The 18642-nt window shown below is 36.4% G+C and overlaps 1 protein-coding gene across 1 annotated transcript; it reads right to left on the bottom strand.

Annotated features, from left to right (window-relative positions):
• Positions 1-4672: 4672 nt before the first annotated feature.
• gprin3b (GPRIN family member 3b) lies at positions 4673-12529 on the bottom strand. Its single transcript, XM_073843086.1, has 2 exons — positions 12393-12529; positions 4673-7274 (listed from the first exon to the last, which is right to left on the bottom strand). The coding sequence occupies exon 2, from the start codon at positions 7185-7187 to the stop codon at positions 5247-5249; it is 1941 nt and encodes a 646-aa protein (XP_073699187.1). The 5' UTR covers positions 7188-7274; positions 12393-12529; the 3' UTR covers positions 4673-5246.
• Positions 12530-18642: the final 6113 nt, after the last annotated feature.

The raw sequence follows: 18642 nt of genomic DNA, 5'->3' as shown, positions 1-18642 counted from the left end.
TATCTGGCTCGCTCTTCAAAGAGTGCCGTTGAGGTTCTTTCTGGAATTCTGGAGAGAAAATAACTTCTGCACTGAGTGGCACTTCATTATCTCATGATGATAATGAGGAACTGTGTTGCTCTCATAAATGCCTGGAATGGCCTGTTATCCGAGAGATTACAGTGTAACCTTCTCACCATGGGAGAGGTTTCATCTCTCTGAAGTATTTTTGATTAATACTTTTCTCCATGTTCTGGATTTGTTGGTCCAGCACATCCCATAGATGCTCAATCGGGATTGAGATCTAGAGAATTTGAAGGCCAAGGCAACACCTTGATCTCTTTGTCACTTTCCTCAAACACATCTTGAACAATTTTTGCAGTGTGCCTATTCAAAAACCCTTTATGTCATGACCTGCATTAAAGGAGAAGTTCACTTCCAGAATTAAAATTTCCTGAAAATTTACTCACACCCATGTCATCCAAGATGTTTATGTCTTTCTGTCTTCAGACACAAAGAAATTAACCAGGATTTTTCTCCATATAGTGGACTTCAATGGGGTCCAACAGGTTGAAGGTCCAAATTGCAGTTTCAATGCAGCTTCAAAGGGCTCTACATGATCCCAGCTGAGGAATAAGGGTCTTATCTAGTATAACAATTGGTCATTTTCTTCAAAAAAAAACAAAAAAAACAAACAAACATACATTTTAACCACAAATACTCACCTTGCACTAGCTTTGTGATGTGCATGTGCATCTTCACACATTGCATAATCACATTAAGGTCAGAAAGAAATGGTCACGCACCGTTAGGGTAGGGTGAAAAACCTTCATTTCTTAACGTCTGAAGACAGAAAGACAGAAAAATCTTGGATGACAAGGGGTTGAGTAAATTTCAGGAAATTTACATTCTGGAAGTGAGCTTCTCGTTAAATGCTGGTCATGACAGAAAGGGTTTTTGAACGCACCCTGCCACACTGCAAAAATTGTTCAAGATTGGTTTGAGGAACATGACAAAGAGATCAAGGTGTTGCTGATTGAGCATCTATGGGTTGTGCTGGAAAAACAAATCCAGAACATGGAGAAAAGTATTAATCAAAAATATTTCAGAGAGATAAAATCTCTTCCATGGTGAGAACGTTACACTGTAATCCTTTGGATAACAGGCCATTCCTGGTGTTTATGAAAGCAGCACACAGTTCACTTCATTATCTTCATGAGATAATGAAGTGCCACTCGGTGCAGAACTTATTTTCTCTCTGGAAATCCAGAAATGACAACTCAACGACAACACTCTTTAAAGTGCAAGCTTTCCAGTGACACTGCTTTCCAAAGCCTCCTTCAGAACAAACCTTCAGAACAAACCTTTGTTAAAACTGCAATTTAGACCTTCAACCTGTTGATCCCCATTAAAGTCCACTATATGGAGAAAAATTCTGGAATGTTTTTCTTAAAAACCTTAATTTATTTGTGACTGAAGAAGAAAAGACATGAACATCTTGGATGACAGTAAATTATCTGGAAATTTTCATTCTGGATGTGAACATCTCATTAAAGATTTTTAGCAATTTTGGCTAAAGTATCTATTCTGTGTGATTGGATCAGATGGGTTAATGAATCTTGGGCACCCATGACCTTGATGCTTGACCAGTTTTTCTTTTGATAGGTATAACCACCGCATACTGGAAGCATCACCTAAAACTTGCTGTTTTGGAGATGCTCTGACCTAGTTGTTTAGCCATCGCTATTTGGGCCTTTTTTTGGGGGGAAATTTTTGTCTAAAATTTTTTGCACGTTACAAAATAAATAAAACCTCATGCTGTGTCGACTCTGCCTCCGAAACTTTCATCCGTCATAAAAAAGGTCAGATCAGGTTCGATTTTCTACGTAATCTCATCCATAGCAAGCATTTTAATAGGAAAGGATGACGAATATGAAAAATCCGGAAAAAATGCATACTAAAATTTCGGAGTTAGTGTGCAAAGACCTTAAGTTAGAAATTTTTGTCCAAAATGTTTGCACGTTAAAAAATAAATACAACCTCGTGTTGTGTCAATCATGTTTACACACTGCCTCCTTTCATCCGTCATAAAAAAAGTTCGGATCAGGTTTGATTTTCTGCATTTTCGCATCCGTAGCAAGCATTTTAATAGTAAAGGATGACAAATATGCAAAAAATTTCAGACTCGGTGTGCAGTGACCTTTACTCAGAACTTTTCTCTTGCCTATTTTTTCTGTTGTCAACACGAAAAGTCAAGAACTGACTATTCACTTGCTGCTTAATTGAGAGGTGCCATTGTAACGATATAATCAGTTTTATTCACATGTCAATGGTTTTAATGTTGTGGCTGATCAGTGCATGTAATATTACATCAATATCACCTACTATAGGAACGTGTAAGGGGTGCAATGTACAGCTACTGACACCTGATTTGGACCACCACTGTTAGCTGGGAGCTGAAGCTGTGAATGAAGAGCGCCATATTGTCAGGATTTAATTAAGAAGAGGAGGAGAGTGAAGGGCAGGCGGCGTCTCAGCTTGAGATCAGGTGCGTGTAGAAGATGATGGTCTGTCACCCTGCAGCTATTTGCACATTTTTTATTTAACATTTAATACGAGCCGATGAGGAGACTGAATATTCTCAAAGTACTGCTTGCAAATTGTGGTAATAGGAAGTGACAGTGCTGTCACCACATAACCAGAATGCCCATGTATCTCATATAAAGACTGTTATCTCTTTATCCGGCCTTCATATTTCCGTAAAAATGTTTAATGCAGCATGCTGTTAATATTGTGGATAAGAAATAACAAGTAGGATGGAACATTTGAGCATCTGTGCCTATAATGCTTTATAATGAAAATAATGTGGCATCAAGCTGTACTGCATTCATGCATAGTGCTGTATATGTACAGTATAGACCAAATGAGGGAGGTACAGTATAGGAGAAGGACAGAGAGAGTACATCAAGGTGTGTGAGTGTGTTGCACAAACATATGTAGGGCAAATATTCCACGGGGAGCACCGCCATGAGAGGAAGTGCTGGAGTTCTTCCAATTATTTAATGCAGCAGCAGCAGGTAAACAAAAGGGAGCTGTGATGGAGACGGCAGCTGATGCAAAACTGATCAGACAACCGGGGAGAAGCTCTGATGTAATCTCCTGCTGCTGCTGCTGGCCCGAAGAGAGCTTTTTACAGTGATGCAGGGGAATAGACTACGATATGTACTGTAAATGCATGAGAACTTGCTGGGTTTGCAGTTACGAGAACTGCAGATTTCCTGCAGTAAATGAGGCATTGCATTTGGTTGCATACAGTACCGACCTGAAACTGTCCATTCTAAATATGCCGATTAAATGTATGGTTTTGAATGATTTCATACATGCATTTTGTATATGCATCCAATGAATACAACCATTCAGTCATTCCTTGACTGTTTCTTTATCACATCAGCACAGAAAGTAAATCCTATTTTACCCCATATGAGCACATAATCATTACCATTTCTCATACTTAGGGTTATACGTTAATTACTAAACTTAAGTGCATAATTAATACCATTTGTACTTGAATTTTACCTTAGATAATTGGGTCTGACTTGAAGGATTTTTGGAACTTGCAACTTGATCTCATGACCAAATCGTACCGCCTTGGCAATAAAAAAAATAAATAAATAAATAAAAAACGTCCAGTACGTATTGGACCTGATCCAGCTAAGTCATCGCGCTACAGGCTGCAGCGAGGACTGTCTCGCCAAATGCGGTCGACTGTGAGTGACGTCAGGTCCCAACACGAACACGCCCCATAGCATAATCCCACCCTTGACAGTGATTGACAGGTTTCCATGTAAGGCATCGGAAATGGAAATACAAAGGGAATTGCGATTCCATTTGAGTTTTGGCTTGCTACATATGCGACGCAGAGAAAGTGAAAAAGCAGACGTGGTAATTGAAATTGCTATTTAAATATGACTGGGTCAATACTCGTAAGATATGGGAAACACGAATACGGTTTACAGCTGTGCAAAGCCAAGAGAAATTCTCAAATGTGACACTGGAGCACAAAACCTGTCAAAAGGGTCAATTTTTTTTAATTGAGATTTATATATCAGCTGAAAGCTGAATAAATAAGCTAAAAAAGCTTTTTATTGATGTATGGTTTGTTGGAAATTGGAAAATTGGAAATTCTGAGGGTAAAATCGCCTTTAAATTTGTCCAAATTAAGTTCTTAGCAATGCATATTACTAATTAACAATTAACTTTTGATATATTTATGGTAGGAATTTTACAAAATATTTTCATGGAACATAATCTTTACTTAATACCCTATTGATTTTTGGCATAAAACAATGTACAATGTATTGTTGCCTATTGCTGCAAACATACCCGTGCTACTTACGACTGGTTTTGTGGTCTAGGGTCACAAATGATCTAAATATGAATGATGTAGATCTGTTTTTATTATACAGCATTTGCAAATGACATACACATGAGATCGAACTCATGTAGGCCTAACAGATGTTTAAACCCCCCTGAATCCCTGATGTATCTTTAAGTGTCTCATTAGCATCATTATTTCCACATTATTGTGAGTTATATTAGTGAACGCTGTCAGTGATGTAATATACAGTATGTTAATTTCGATGCTAACTAACCAACACCCACAAACTGCATTGATTGCTGTAAACGCAGTAACTGCTTTTGTTCTCATTTTAATATAAAATCATATTCATCTTTGAACAGAAACGGGCTCAGTTTACAACAAGTATGGCAACAAGCACAATTTTTTCTAAATTAAATAAAAAAGTTGAAATATTCACAATAAATTAGTATGTTACAAATTAAATAATGCAAAACAAATATCTACGACTTGGAAACTTTAAAAAGATCAAGAGTCAACTAAACAAAGTCAGTTAAAAATATTATATGCATACATCTGCTTGTCAATACAGTGCATAATCTTGGGTAGTTAGAAGACTGCCATTCTGAACTAATAAACATGCAGATACTACATATTATCATTACAGTTATATTAATTATTATAATTATTGCCATTGCACTCTAAACATCATAGCTTTACTATCACCATAAATAATTTCATCTTTTTCTAAAAATATTTTCTTTAAGATTACTGTTCTCCATGTAACACTCAAATCACCATTAGTTTCTATATTTAACAAACTCATCAAAAAACAACTGAGAAAAATCTCCCAACATGCTTCGCACATTCTCATGGAAGATCACATCGAAGATGACAACTCAAAAGTCTTTCATTCGAGCACCGACGGCCGCGCGCAACAATTTGGCCGGCGAACATTTTGAAACATGGACCTGAAGTTAATATTAACCTGCCTTCTCTTGCTCTTCTTGTCTGGCGGTGAAGACAACGACTTTCTGAAAACTGTCTGGGCGATGATCTTCTTCTCATGCTCCTTGATTTTGCACTGCAGATGACTTTGAATGGCAAAACCCAGCGACTCGGGATCTACCGATGCTCCATATACCTCCCACGTCATCCCCTGCTCGTCCCACACAACATCATGCACGCTCTTCGATTGCTTGGCCTTTTGGCCATCTTTCTCAGACTCCAACTTAGACGCTTTCTGCTGTTTCCGGTCAGTCTTTTTGCTCTGCGGTGTGGAGCTAGAAGTTGGAGGTGTAGCTGTTGTGATGTCCGTTGGAGGTTTTGCAGATTTTGCCTCCTTAGGCAGCTTGGGTTTAGATGCAGGAGGCTTGGCTGATTTTTCTGTTGCTTTGGGTTCCTGCACACAGGTCGCATTTTGAGAACCAGATGCAGCTGAACCTTGAGTCTGAAGGTGACTGGGGGTCTTGTCTGATTGTTTGGTTTGGCCGCAAGTCTCGATATTGATTTGATAAACCGGTTGAAGTGGTGAAAATCCTTTTTGGCTGTTATGTAGAGGCTCCTTAGGCTTGGCCCCAAGCTTGGACTCTTCCTGAAGGTCAGCGTCCACGTGCACCATCACTGTGCCTGACTGTGGAGGCTTTGTACTGGATGAAACAACAGATGGTGTGTTGCAAGAAATCTCTGAGGTGGTCTTCACCTCAATGACCACTGCTATACTCTCAGTCTCCTCAGGCAGCAAGCCAACTGACCTCCGATGGGGTTGTTGAGATAGAAGACCAGGGCTAGTGGCTGTAGATTGACTGCGGAGCGTAGCCACCGCCTGCACCTCCGCGTCATGACGTTGCGTGCCGGGTAACTCAGCAGCTGAAGTCATGGTAGAAGCTTCACGGTAGAGTTTGCAGTGGACTGGCTTCTGCTCTTCAGAAGAAGCTTCTTGCGTTTGGACTTCTTCATCAATCACGTCCGTGTGGATTGAGTGACTTGCATTGCAAGAAGTTTCTTGAGAGGTTCCTGGTGGTTTAAAATCCTTCTTTATGCAGTCATTACTAGATTTGTCCTCTTTAGTGGGCGTATGATGGATCTCGGGTGGTTGTGGGGTTTTGATACTTGTCCCAGATGCTGGTTGAGATGTTTCGGTTGTTGCAACTTGTGAATGATTGGTGGTGGATACCAGTTCAGATGAAGTACTGCTGATGGTTATGCTGGTGGTGCATCCTGCATCTTTTGATTGAGATAAAAGTGATGTGTCTTTGATTGTGTTATTGGTGCTGGGAGATGAATCTTTTTGAAGGGAGGCCTGAGTCTGGCTTGGCATTTGATTGTGAAGTGTCTCTTTGATTGCACTAGTTTCTTCAGCTACTGATGCTTCGGGCTCATGATGTTCGTTTTCAAGTGTCTTTGTTGTGCTATTGCCGTTTTTCTCCCTGTTACATGTCATTGTAGGTGGTGGGCTGGATGTTGAAAGGACGGTTTTCAAATTTGAATTCGTGTCACGTTCAGTTTTTCTACCTTCAGCTTTCTTGGCACACTGACCTGACGTTTTCATGTTTGCGTGACTATTTTGAGGTTGCCTGTGATCTTCGCTGTCATTGGATGACATGTTTTTGTCTTCAAGGACAGTCCCTTCAAGAAGAGTGGTTTGGGAATCTTTGATGGAGGACTTGAGGTGCATATTATCCTGATCTGGTTTAGTTTTTTGGCCAGAGGAGCAATCCTGATTTAAGGTTAACTTTGGCTCAATGTCCCAGTTAGCATTTAACTCCTTATTTCCCAGCACGTCTATACTGGCGAGCTGCGGCATCATCTGGACAGTGACAGTCCTTTTGGGATTTGGCACATTTTCCATGTTGAATCTCTTTTATTTAAGTCAAAATATTCCAAACTCAGTTTGTGTCCCCAATGAAAGCCTGATATTGTCCCCTCCAAGGCTTCCCTAGAGCAGAGAGATAAAAATAGGTTTAGATAAACAAGACTGCTGTCTTCTTATGATCATCATGAATGAATTGTGTTAGAATCTGACATTTATCTGCAAACCATATACACAGTTATGAGAAACACAAGAGACTGAAACAAAATATAATGAGAACGAAAAATATGAGCGTGTTCCAGTGATTCAGTGCAAACGTTTGTGGTTATTTATAACTGTACGGAACAGCTCAATAGGAAGTTCCACTAAAATGAAACAAAAAGTACAACTAATCCATCATAAGCCAGTACTCGTAGCAGTGTCATCCTTTACTTGTTCAGCCAAGCATTACATCAATAGAAAAACTGTTTTTGTGACATCAATTGCTCTGTACAACACAGGCTTATAAATTATTTAGAAAAATGGTTAATTTTGTGTCTGTCACATGTATATATGTGACCCTGGACCATAAAACCAGTCAAAAGTAGCACGGGTTTATTTGTAGCAATAGCCAACAATACATTGTATGGGTGAAAATTATCAATTTTTCTTTTATGCCAAATATCATAGGATATTAAGTAAAGATCATGTTCCATGAAGATATTTAGTTAATTTTCTACAGTAAATACATCGAAAGATCATTTTTGACTAGTAATATGCATTGCTAAGAACTTCATTACAACAATTTTAAAGGGGATTTCTTTTGCAAACTACCAACACACATAAAAAGATAACAAACAACGAAAAACATATATATTTTTTTAAATAATATATTTATAATATAAATTATTTATTAGGATTTAATTGCATTTTAAATAGTATGTCCTAATGCATTAGAAACAATTTAATTAACTGTAAATGAAATTGGTAAAAATACATTTTCTTTGTACATTAAAATATAAAAAAAGACTGTTTTATGTCATATACAATATCTCAAAAAAGTAAGTACATCCCTGACACTTTAGCAACCATTTTAGTATTTCTTTGCAAGGGACAATACTATAGAAATTAAGCTTGGATATATTTTAGAGTAGTCAATATGCAGCTTGTATAGCAGTATAGATTTTCTTGTCCCCTGAAAATTGCTCAACATACAGCCATTATTGTCAAAATAGCTGGCAACAAAAGTGAGTACACCCTAAATGAACTTGTCCAATGTGTCAATATATTGTGTTAGCACCATTGTTATCTGGCACTGCCTTAATCGTCCTGGGCATGGAATTGACCAGAGCTGCACAGGTTGTTGCTGGGATCCTCTTCCACTCCTCACGGAGCTGCTGGATGTTAGACACATTTTGCTTCTCCACCTTACGCTTGAATAGTGTAATAGGGTTCAGGTCTGGCCACATATGCTGGACACTGTCTGGGCCAAACAATTTTATCTTATAGTCTCATCAGACCACAGGACATGGTTCCAGTAATTCATGCTTTTGGACTGGTTGTCTTCAGCAAACTGTTTGCAGGCTTTCTTTTGAGCCAGCTTCAGATGAGGGTTCTTTTTGGGACGAAGCCTATACAAACTGACTTGTTGTAGTGTGCAGTGTATGGTCTGAGCACTGACAAGCTGAACTTCTACTTCTGCAATCTTTAAAGCAATGCTGGCAGCACTCATGCATCTGTTTTATTGAAGCCAGGTTCTGCTCCTGATGCACATAATGAGTGCTCAACTTCAGGCCTGTTCCGAATGAATCCCATCTGGGAAAACCTGTGTTTGACCCTGACCACTGTAGTGTAATTGGTTTTAGGGTGTTACTGAACCTCTAATAGCCTTAGCCATCTTAATGGAGAGCAACAATTCTAATTCTCAAATCCTCAGAGAGTTCTTTGCCATGAGATGCCATGTTGAACATCCAGTGGTCAGTATGACAGATTTGTACTTAAAGCACCTAATTTTAACTGCTCTAATACAAGATACACAACTTTGTATGGTCCTGTCAAGCAGACAAAACATAAACATGATGAATAGGACATGCGGCTTTGCATGGTTAAACAACATACTGCTGTTATCACTTAGGGTGTACTCACTTTTGTTACCAGGTATTTTGACAATAATGGCTTTATGTTGAGTTATTGTTAGAGAACGGTAAATTTATACTGCTATAAAAGCTGCACATTGACTACTCTAAAATAAATCCAAATTTCATTTCTATAGTATTTTCCCTTGAGAGGATATACTAAAATGTTTGCTGAAATGTGATGGGTGTACTCACTTTTGTGAGATACTGTATATGCAGTGAGTCAATATACTGGAAATATTCTAAATATCCAAGAGATTTTAATTGGTATGTGATGCTCCAGAAAATTAATAGTTGGTCCTAAAAGTAGTTTGCTGGCATACTTCAAACACAACAGAAATACACCACAGTCAGAATAACTGATAACAACACATTTTATCGATATACCAAGACATTTAGGTTACTATCAGATTCTAAAGTTTATATTAATCAAGCAATAAAGCAATTACACTATAAAAGCAATAAACTGTGATAATTAGCAATATATTTTATGACTATTTCACTAGTACATCTAATGGCACCAAGTCGGTATTTAAATTCATCCCACCATATTCTGTATCATTCGCTATTCTAAGGAGCTGTTGAGCAATTATTCTGTCTTTGACCTTAGAAACTCAAATAGCCCCAAGGAGCCTCAAAAATGGAAATCTGACAGTGAAACCCAAACCACAGCTGATTCACGGTAAAGATCAGCTTCAGCAACACTGAGCAATGCTAGACTCAATCCAAAAGCAAAAAATACACATGCATTTAGGGTTTTATAGTTTTCGGAGCATGCAGAAGTATCATCAAGCATCATAAAACAACAGGCCTTTTTTGTTATAATAATAATCATCATACTAATTCACTAAGAATGCTTTGTTTATAGACCAATATAGGACAGATGGATTGCACTGCAAAAAAAAAAAAAAAATGCTCATCTTGCTTTGTATTTTTGACTTGTCTCTACTCAAAATATCTAAAAACTATTAAATCAAAATGCATTTACTAAAAAAACAAAATGACATAAGATATTTAGTCATGTTCCATAAAGATATTTTGCAAATTTCCTACCATAAATATATCAAAACTTTTTTGATTAGTAATATGCGTTGCTAAGAACTTCATTTGGACAACTTTAAAGGTGATTTTCTCGAAATTTTCAATTTTGTAATATCGGTTGTATATAATTATATATAATGTATAAATCTAAATTTCAAAAATTGACCCTAATGACTTGTTTTGTGGTCCAGGATCACAAATATCTTGCATCACATTGCTTATCTAGTAAATGCATCTTGATTTGAACATTTTTACATATTTTGACTAGAAACAAGACTAAAAATCTAAGTAAGATATGCATTTTTTGCAGTATAGTCAGCTGATATTTGGCCATTTTCAAATTGTCAATATCAGCCAGTAATTATATCCGCTTGGCTGATTAGCTAAAGTAATATTTAGTCTGCTTAACCGTTGCAAAATCCATCAACATATATACATATATATATTTATATACATATTAGCAAATACCAGTTATATTGACCAATCAATCAATCAATCAATCAATGGTGTAGGATTTACTTTCAAAGCAATTTTGAAATTGCTATAAATCTCACAATTAATTACAAAAAACAGTAACATGGAATTAAATACAAAATTTTGAAGTCACTGTAAAAAATGCTTTTTCAAAGTTCTAATTAAAGATGGAGTATGTTTTACAGAAAATACTATTTTTGTCTTTCTTCAAAATTTCCTGTTTAATTCATAGTTACTTGCCATTTCTGACGTAGTTTCTGTGAAAGTTGTTTCATCATATTTTTTTGTAAAACATACTCCAATAATCTTTTATTTAAACTATGAAAAATAATTTTAGTGTACATGCATTAGCCTTATGTTTCACTATGCATACTAGTGTTTTACCATGCCTATACTAATATGCATATGAACAAAGCTGTTTGCTGCAGAGCATGCTTTTTTTTTTGTCTAGTTATGGTATGGTGGGTATAATATTTTACATTTTTTCCTTTTCATTCCTTTCTGTGTGTGAAACTGTGCGCCATATTACACACACTCACACAAAATTAATAAATAAATAAACAAAACACTGAGCTGGTGCGATTCACTGGCCGCTGCGGAAACATTCACTCTAATTGCCTGACAAAAGCATGAAAGTCAATTACGCCATGTCTCAAATCGTGACCTGTCATTGATGAGAGCCTTTCAGAGGACGCTCACATCTGCAGGAGGCTGGGGGTGGGGAACACACTATTAAATATTATTAAGTTCTGCCGTCACTGTCTCATATTAAATATTAATTTCTATATCCAGCAGATATTACATGCATACATCCAGACTCCAGGCAGTGAAATGCATCTTTATAATTATCTCTCCATGGAGCCGGTTAACAAAAGACTGCACAAATGACCCTAAAATAATCCATTTTACCAGGATGAAGTCATGCATATTGATTCGGGCTGTAAATACGACAACAGATTGCAATGCATGCAGTAATTTGCAAAAAGACACTCACGTTTCATTTGCAAACAGTAGCAAACTCATCTTTAAATTGGGTTACGAGTACACACACACACACACAGACACACATACTCAAACTAATGATATTCAATTCTCTACCTTAACAATCTGTTACCTGTATAAAGATTTTGCCTTCTACATTTAAATCTACAATTGAAAAACATTATTTAGTATACCTTGCCACAGCATAGCTGATTTCAGGTTTTTCTATCTTTGTGGGTGCGTTGGTCCCTCACAATATAGGCAAACATGATTCACACACACACATTAGGACAAAAAGCCAGACAAAGTCTAAATGGCACCAATGCATTATTATGATACATTAAATAAACCCAGATTAACTGGTTTAAATTTCAAATCTGAGCAAATATCATTATTATCTTTATGAAAACCATAGACATTTTTTTTAGGAAAATTAAAAAGCTTTGCATTAGAACATATTTAGAAAATGTTCACTTTTTCCCCTCAAAAAACGCTTGAGCCCACCCATTCATCTACAAATCCTTGTCTTTGACTCCTATAGAAATACCATAACTTGACCTTGTTGGCAAATTCCCCAGTGTAATATATCCCTGTATGAGCTGCAGATGAGAATGCATGGGCATAAACATCCTACCTGGTGCGTGCGCGTCCGTCTCATATCATTTTCCGTTTGATTAGTGCGCTATTGATGCGCTGCTCGTGCACTAGCTGGTACGCTCGACGGATTGTCAATGAAAGAATGTTAGGCGCGTGTCAGTGAGATAAAACCACGCCTTCCAAGCGCATCCGAATGCCAAGTTCAATCTTCGTGTGGCGGGTGGCAGCAGGAGGCATGCGCTTCTCTCGATCACCGCTAGATGACGCAATTGCTCCGAAACTCCAGTAAAATACGTGGATCTCTCCTCTCCTTAAAAATAGGAATCATATTGAGTTCTTTTTTTTTTCCAAAAAAAATATTATACTCTAAAAATGCTGGGTTAAAAACATCCCAACATTCGCTGGGTAAATTTTTGGACAAAACACATGCTGGGTTATTTTGACCCAGCTGGTTAGGTTAGATGTTTTTACCCAACATGCTGGGTTGTTTTATTTAAGTCAACTATTGTTTAAAAATTATTATATTGCTGGCTTAAAATCGGCTGGAAATTAAAAAAAAAACACACACAGAATCACATAGAAAACAGCAATAATCAAAAGATGAACATTTATTATTAAGCAAGAACACTCATGGACAAAAATACATGACAAATTGAATTTATTTGGGTGAGTACATCAGTTTACAGTATTACATACAGTTTAAAGGGGTCATCGGATGCAAAACTAACTTTTACATGTTGTTTGAACATTAATGAGTGTTGGCAGTTTGTGTACACAACCACCCTACAATGATAAAAGTCTACCCAGTGGTATTTTTTAATCTTTAAAAGTAATATCCCTTTTTATAATCAGGTCATTCTTAGCTTCTTGTGGGTGTGACGAAAAACAGTAGATTGACATGAGTGCCTTAGCTTAGACCCGCCTTCACCGAGCTGAAACAGTACGAATACGATCGCCATTGTGTCGACTCAGTTGCAGAGGAATACTCTAATTGAGCGATTGAGGTGTCCTGTTGTTGAATGTAGTAATGAACATAGCAGTAGTCATTTACTCCTGACATCTGAGCCGCTTAAGAGGCAGAGGACAACGTTACTTTCATTTTTAAAAGGAAAGCGCAGATCTCGATCTATGATCTATCTATGTTCGTGTGAACCATTCCTGATGCAGCTTCACCCACAGCAGAAGTGAGTTTAAGGGTTTTTTTATGCATCTTTCAGGGCTCGCAAAATTTCTAAATTTCTCATAGCCCTTCAGGCAGGTACTCTTTAGATTTTGGTAGCCTGAAAATTAATTTAACTAGCCCAAAAAAAAAAGACCTTTTTTTTAATATAGAAAATCAGATAGGAGTCTAATCAAAAACGTTTTTAATACACAAATATAAACAAATATCAAGGAAGTAATTTTATTTCATTATATTTATTTCATTTACTGTATCTGCAGAATTTTTAAATATTAATTTAAAGCAATTCATGACCCTTTTAAAGATCTGCACAAGTAAAATAAACAGTAGTGGGATTGGACAATGTAAAGTAGAATATTAAGCTATACAATGGCATGATTTAAAATTCAGATACAGTTTCACACAAAAACACAATATCTTACACTACGGCATTTCATCCTTTATACCATTTAAAAGGGATAAATTGAGTATATAGTTTATTATATTTATTTAAAACATAAATATTACTGTATTTGTTTAGATTTTTAGAAGGCACCTTAACTTTTTACATTTACAACTCTGTGTTTGCTGCATAAAAACATAATTGCAATCACTTGACCATAAAAAATTATTCTCTGTCACAAGGGGGCGCTTTATGAGCGCTGAAATATTACGGTTTCCATAGTAACAGCTGTACACAAAGCAGTATTAGCAGTTTTATCAGGCATGAAATGAAAATGCCAACGACACGTTTCTTAGGACAGTCGTTCCCTTCAGAAACATTCATATAAAGACATCAGTGCCACATTTTGTCTTTGAAATGTGCAGCGTGCGTATTTCTTCAATGACATCACTGCCTTTTGAAGTTTAATCCAGCCCTATTGTGATTCTCATCCGTCCGTAAGACCTCTTAAATTGTAATTCAGACGTTACTTATACTATTTAACTAGCCTGGCTAACGCCAGACCACGTTATGACTTCGTCATGATTCGTGGTCTGGGAACCACATGTTAATTTTCTCGTATTTGAGGCGTGGTTTACGAATGCCCAGAGCCGTTTATTGGCCGCTACGAATGTCTATCAAATGCGCCTGTGCGTAACTCATAGCCAATCGTTTCAATCATACCGGATGACGTATACAGAGCGATGGTTTAACGCCAAAAGTTGCTCTTTTTTCAAAATAAACTTGTGTTCTAAACTACTTAGTGTTCTAAGGGGCCGATTTTGCGAGCCCTGTCTTTGCAAACGGCCATTCTTTATAATGTGCTTGTTGGCAAGTTTCGCCGATAAACGCGGCTAAATGCGGCTAAAGTAAACATTACAGCTGGTAATCCCTCAGCAGAGAGGGGCGGGGCGAGCAGAGCTCATTTGCATTTAAAGGGCCCATACGATAAAATGTGCTGATATTTTGCAGAGCTGATTTTGACAAGGTAAAAGGGTGTTTTTTTACACTACTATTGAGAATTTTTAACCAAAGTATATTAGAGACTTTTCATTAAGACCCTAAAGAATCATTTGAACTTGTGGAACATGGCCATCCGATGACCCCTTTAACAAGCATTTTAAAAATAATAAAATAACATTTAAAAGTAACATTTTAATTTAAGTGTATTCAAACTTTTCTCTGAAATAGTGCTAAATTTCATGCCAATGTCTCTGTGAAATCTAAGCCGGTGATGAGCTGCTGTTCACCGAGGAAACTACGAACCTCAGACCCCTGCCTCGCGTTTCACTCGTAGCTAAAAGATGTTCTTACTGACTCCATAACTTGGCCATAAACAAACAGTGCTGAAATTTGAGAACATATTTTAACATCAAATTTCATTATTATAACAAATAACGCAAAACAACTCATCTCATCCTTATATGTTGCATTGTATAAAATAATATAATTTACAGCACAGTAAAGACTTTATAAATGCAATCAAATAAATGTATGCAAACCTTTATTTCACTGAAGAAGTGCATCAAATCGTAGTAGAGGATGCAAAAAGCCAGTGCTTTGATTGTAACTCTGCAGCTGGGTTGTTTCGTCAGAGACAGGCTCAACCCATTGGTTAGAAAAAAAAAACATTTAATAACTAATTAAAAAATTACCTAGCAGCTTAGTTACAGAAAAAAAGAACCTGCTTACTAAGTCCTTCTCACGCATTTTTTCTGTGGTTTAGACAGAAAAATCAGTAAAAAAAATAAAAATAAATTTAAAACCACCCAATAAAACGACCCAACAAGCTGATTCCTGCATTTGGGTAAAAAAAAATAATAACCGAGCATTTTTTGTTAGAGTGCAGAAAAACTACCCAGCACCTGGGTAAACATATTAAAAACAACCCAATAAAATGACCCAACAGGCTGAACCCAGCATTTGGGTTAAAAAAAAAAATCTTGCATTTTTAAAAGTGTAGCCTAGATAATACTTCCGTTGTTTTGTCTTTGTTCTTTTAATAAACAAACCCACATACTTTGGAATAACGTTGTAATCGGTAGGCTTAATCATTTTTGTCTGAAGTATTTTGTAACATAATTTTGATGACGAAAAACAGTGGTACAAATTATACAAAATACAAAGTCAGTTTATAAATTAAAATGAAAAAATAAAATAAGTTAAGAAATGAACTCCAACCTGTCCTTCTCAAGTAAACTATCTCTCAATCTTCACCTACTCCAGCTATGTTTAACTTATGCAATTTATGTAATTGTCCAAACAAACTAATTATAATTAACGTGTCTAAGCTTGACAAGAACATTTATTTTATTCCATTAACACAGGTTCACCAGCAGGCGGCACTGTTAACAAATTTCTGACTATTAGGCGAGTCACTCATTTATAAACACTTGTGGCCTGTTTTCCCACCTGTTTGTATTTGCGGGTCCAACAAATCTTAGAAAGATATACGCATTTACTGCGATTATCATCTATGTTCTCATGTATGTCACTTTTACCAGTCTTGTGGATTTCATAAACTTTATGAACGGCAAAAGAGTCCATCGTGCAATTAGAAAGCGTCGTTGTATGTTAAAATCATCTGATTAGTAGTTAGTAAATTAATATAATAAGCAATAATGTATTTTTATTTTCAGACCTGTGAGGAATATCTTTCGTTAACTGCTGTGAAGGACTTCCTTCCCACTGTACTGAGGTGTTGATAACTCTTTCTTTCTTTCTAGACTCCTACCAAATCTATCTAGAAACAACTTAATCCTGTTTGTGTTATTTCGGTTTATGTTGCTTTATAATCGTCTTTTGATGACATAACAATATCAACTAATGTCATATCGCATGTTCACCGCTAGGCGTCACTATTAGCAGAGCTCAGTCAGGATTTTGTAACCAGTGTCAAGTATTTCTGTTCTATTCTAAACTTAAGTTAATTGGTGGTAAAGATACGTACGAGCAGTATTAATTAAGATATTAACTTAACATTTCACCTACCTGACTGGAAATGATAAAGACAGGAATGTTGTCTAGATTCTTGCCCTGGAAATCCTGGTTCAGTTTGACCAACCATAAACACGCATGTGGACAGTACACAGTTTTTTTCACTCTTCTCCTTGATTTGTTATAACTTTTGGCAGTCTATAGCTATCCAAATGTTTTTTTGATCTGACTGATTAGTTCAGCCCAAAACATGACAATGATTTATTCATTTTTTGTAAAGCAATAATCAGCGAAATATGCAAGTTTTCTTCAGTTCAGTGGAATTGTGTACATACAGTGCCGCCAATATACACTACCTTTAAAATGGTTGAAAATACTAAGATATACCTCTGTTCACAAATGTAGCATTTAAAAAAAATAAATTTTGTTGTGATTTGTCATTACTAACGAAAGAGTCATTCAGCTATTCATTCAACTGATTCATTCAATGGATCATTGCCTCACTCGATTCATTAAAAAATGATTTATTCAGTAACAAAACATCGCTGAGTTGCTCAGAGACATTATTTTGTTTTGCGAAATTGAGTAAAACAGAAAATACTGAGAAAATGGAGTCTAACATGTAACATTTCTTTAAAATGATTGCGTAAAATCAATATCATATTTGCAATCCTGTAGAAATTTTGCTAAACTAAATTATATCATATAAATACAAGACAAAAACCCATGTGGGACATTTTTGGCCCTCAAATCTTTAATTTTAGAGGGCATATAATTGCATTCAAATGGGCTACACTACCAGTCAAAAGTTTTTGAGCAGTAAGATTTTAATGTTTATTAAAGAAGTCTTTTCTGCTCCCTTAGCCTGCATTTATTTGATCCAAAGTACAGCAAAACAGTAAAATTTTAAAATGTTTTTACTACTTAAAATTACTGTTTTCTATTTCAGTATTTGTTAAAATGTAATTTATTCCTGTAATTTCAAAGCTGAATTTTTAGTATCAATACTCCAGTTACATGATTCTTCATGTGAGTAGAAATTTTTCAGGTTTCTTCAATTAATGCAAAGTTCAGAAGAACAGCATTTATCTGAAATAGAAATCTTCATGTTTAATCAATTTAAAGCATCCTTGCTAAATAAAAGTATTAATTTCTATCACCCCCCCCCCCCCCCAATTATACTGACTCCAAATATATGTAAAAATATCAATATAAACATTGATAATAATAACAATAATAAAAACAATGTTTCTTAAACAGCAAATCAGCATATTAGAATGATTTCTGAAGGATCATGGGACACTAAAGAAGTAAGTTATGCAATGATGCTGAAAATTTAGCTTTGATCACTGGAATAGTAAGTATAAGTATTTATCATATTTTGAGTTTAGGGGCACAGTTTTCTCTTACTCTCTGAGGGAACGTTACGTTACACTTTCTTCGAGCAGACATATGATCATTGGCCCCTAAAGTGGAGAAGGTCTCCACCCTCCATGCATGTCCCACAAAGACAGCATCTGTTACTCTTTGAACCTTCCTCCCAGACTGGACCTGCTGTTGCCATGGAGACACCCCCCACCCCACATCCTCCTCTTAATCCGCTCTGACTTTATTCAAACTATGGTCATCCCACCATTGGATGCGAGTCGCTAAATGATAACATGCGCTCTTTTGTTATAGTAGACTGTGATATGATTGGAGTTTTAATGGATATGATTGATTTCAGTTAATGTCAGTGTATCTTTGTAG

Source organism: Garra rufa, chromosome 6 (genome assembly GCF_049309525.1).
Source record: "Garra rufa chromosome 6, GarRuf1.0, whole genome shotgun sequence".
NCBI classification, from domain to species: domain Eukaryota; kingdom Metazoa; phylum Chordata; class Actinopteri; order Cypriniformes; family Cyprinidae; genus Garra; species Garra rufa.
The sequence above is the reverse complement of the archived record's forward strand: the minus strand, read 5'-3'. Positions and strand labels throughout refer to the sequence as shown.

Coding starts and splice junctions, on each gene's coding strand:
- gprin3b (XM_073843086.1), bottom strand. CDS start 7,187: ATGGAAAATGTGCCAAATCCCAAAAGGACTGTCACTGTCCAGATGATG.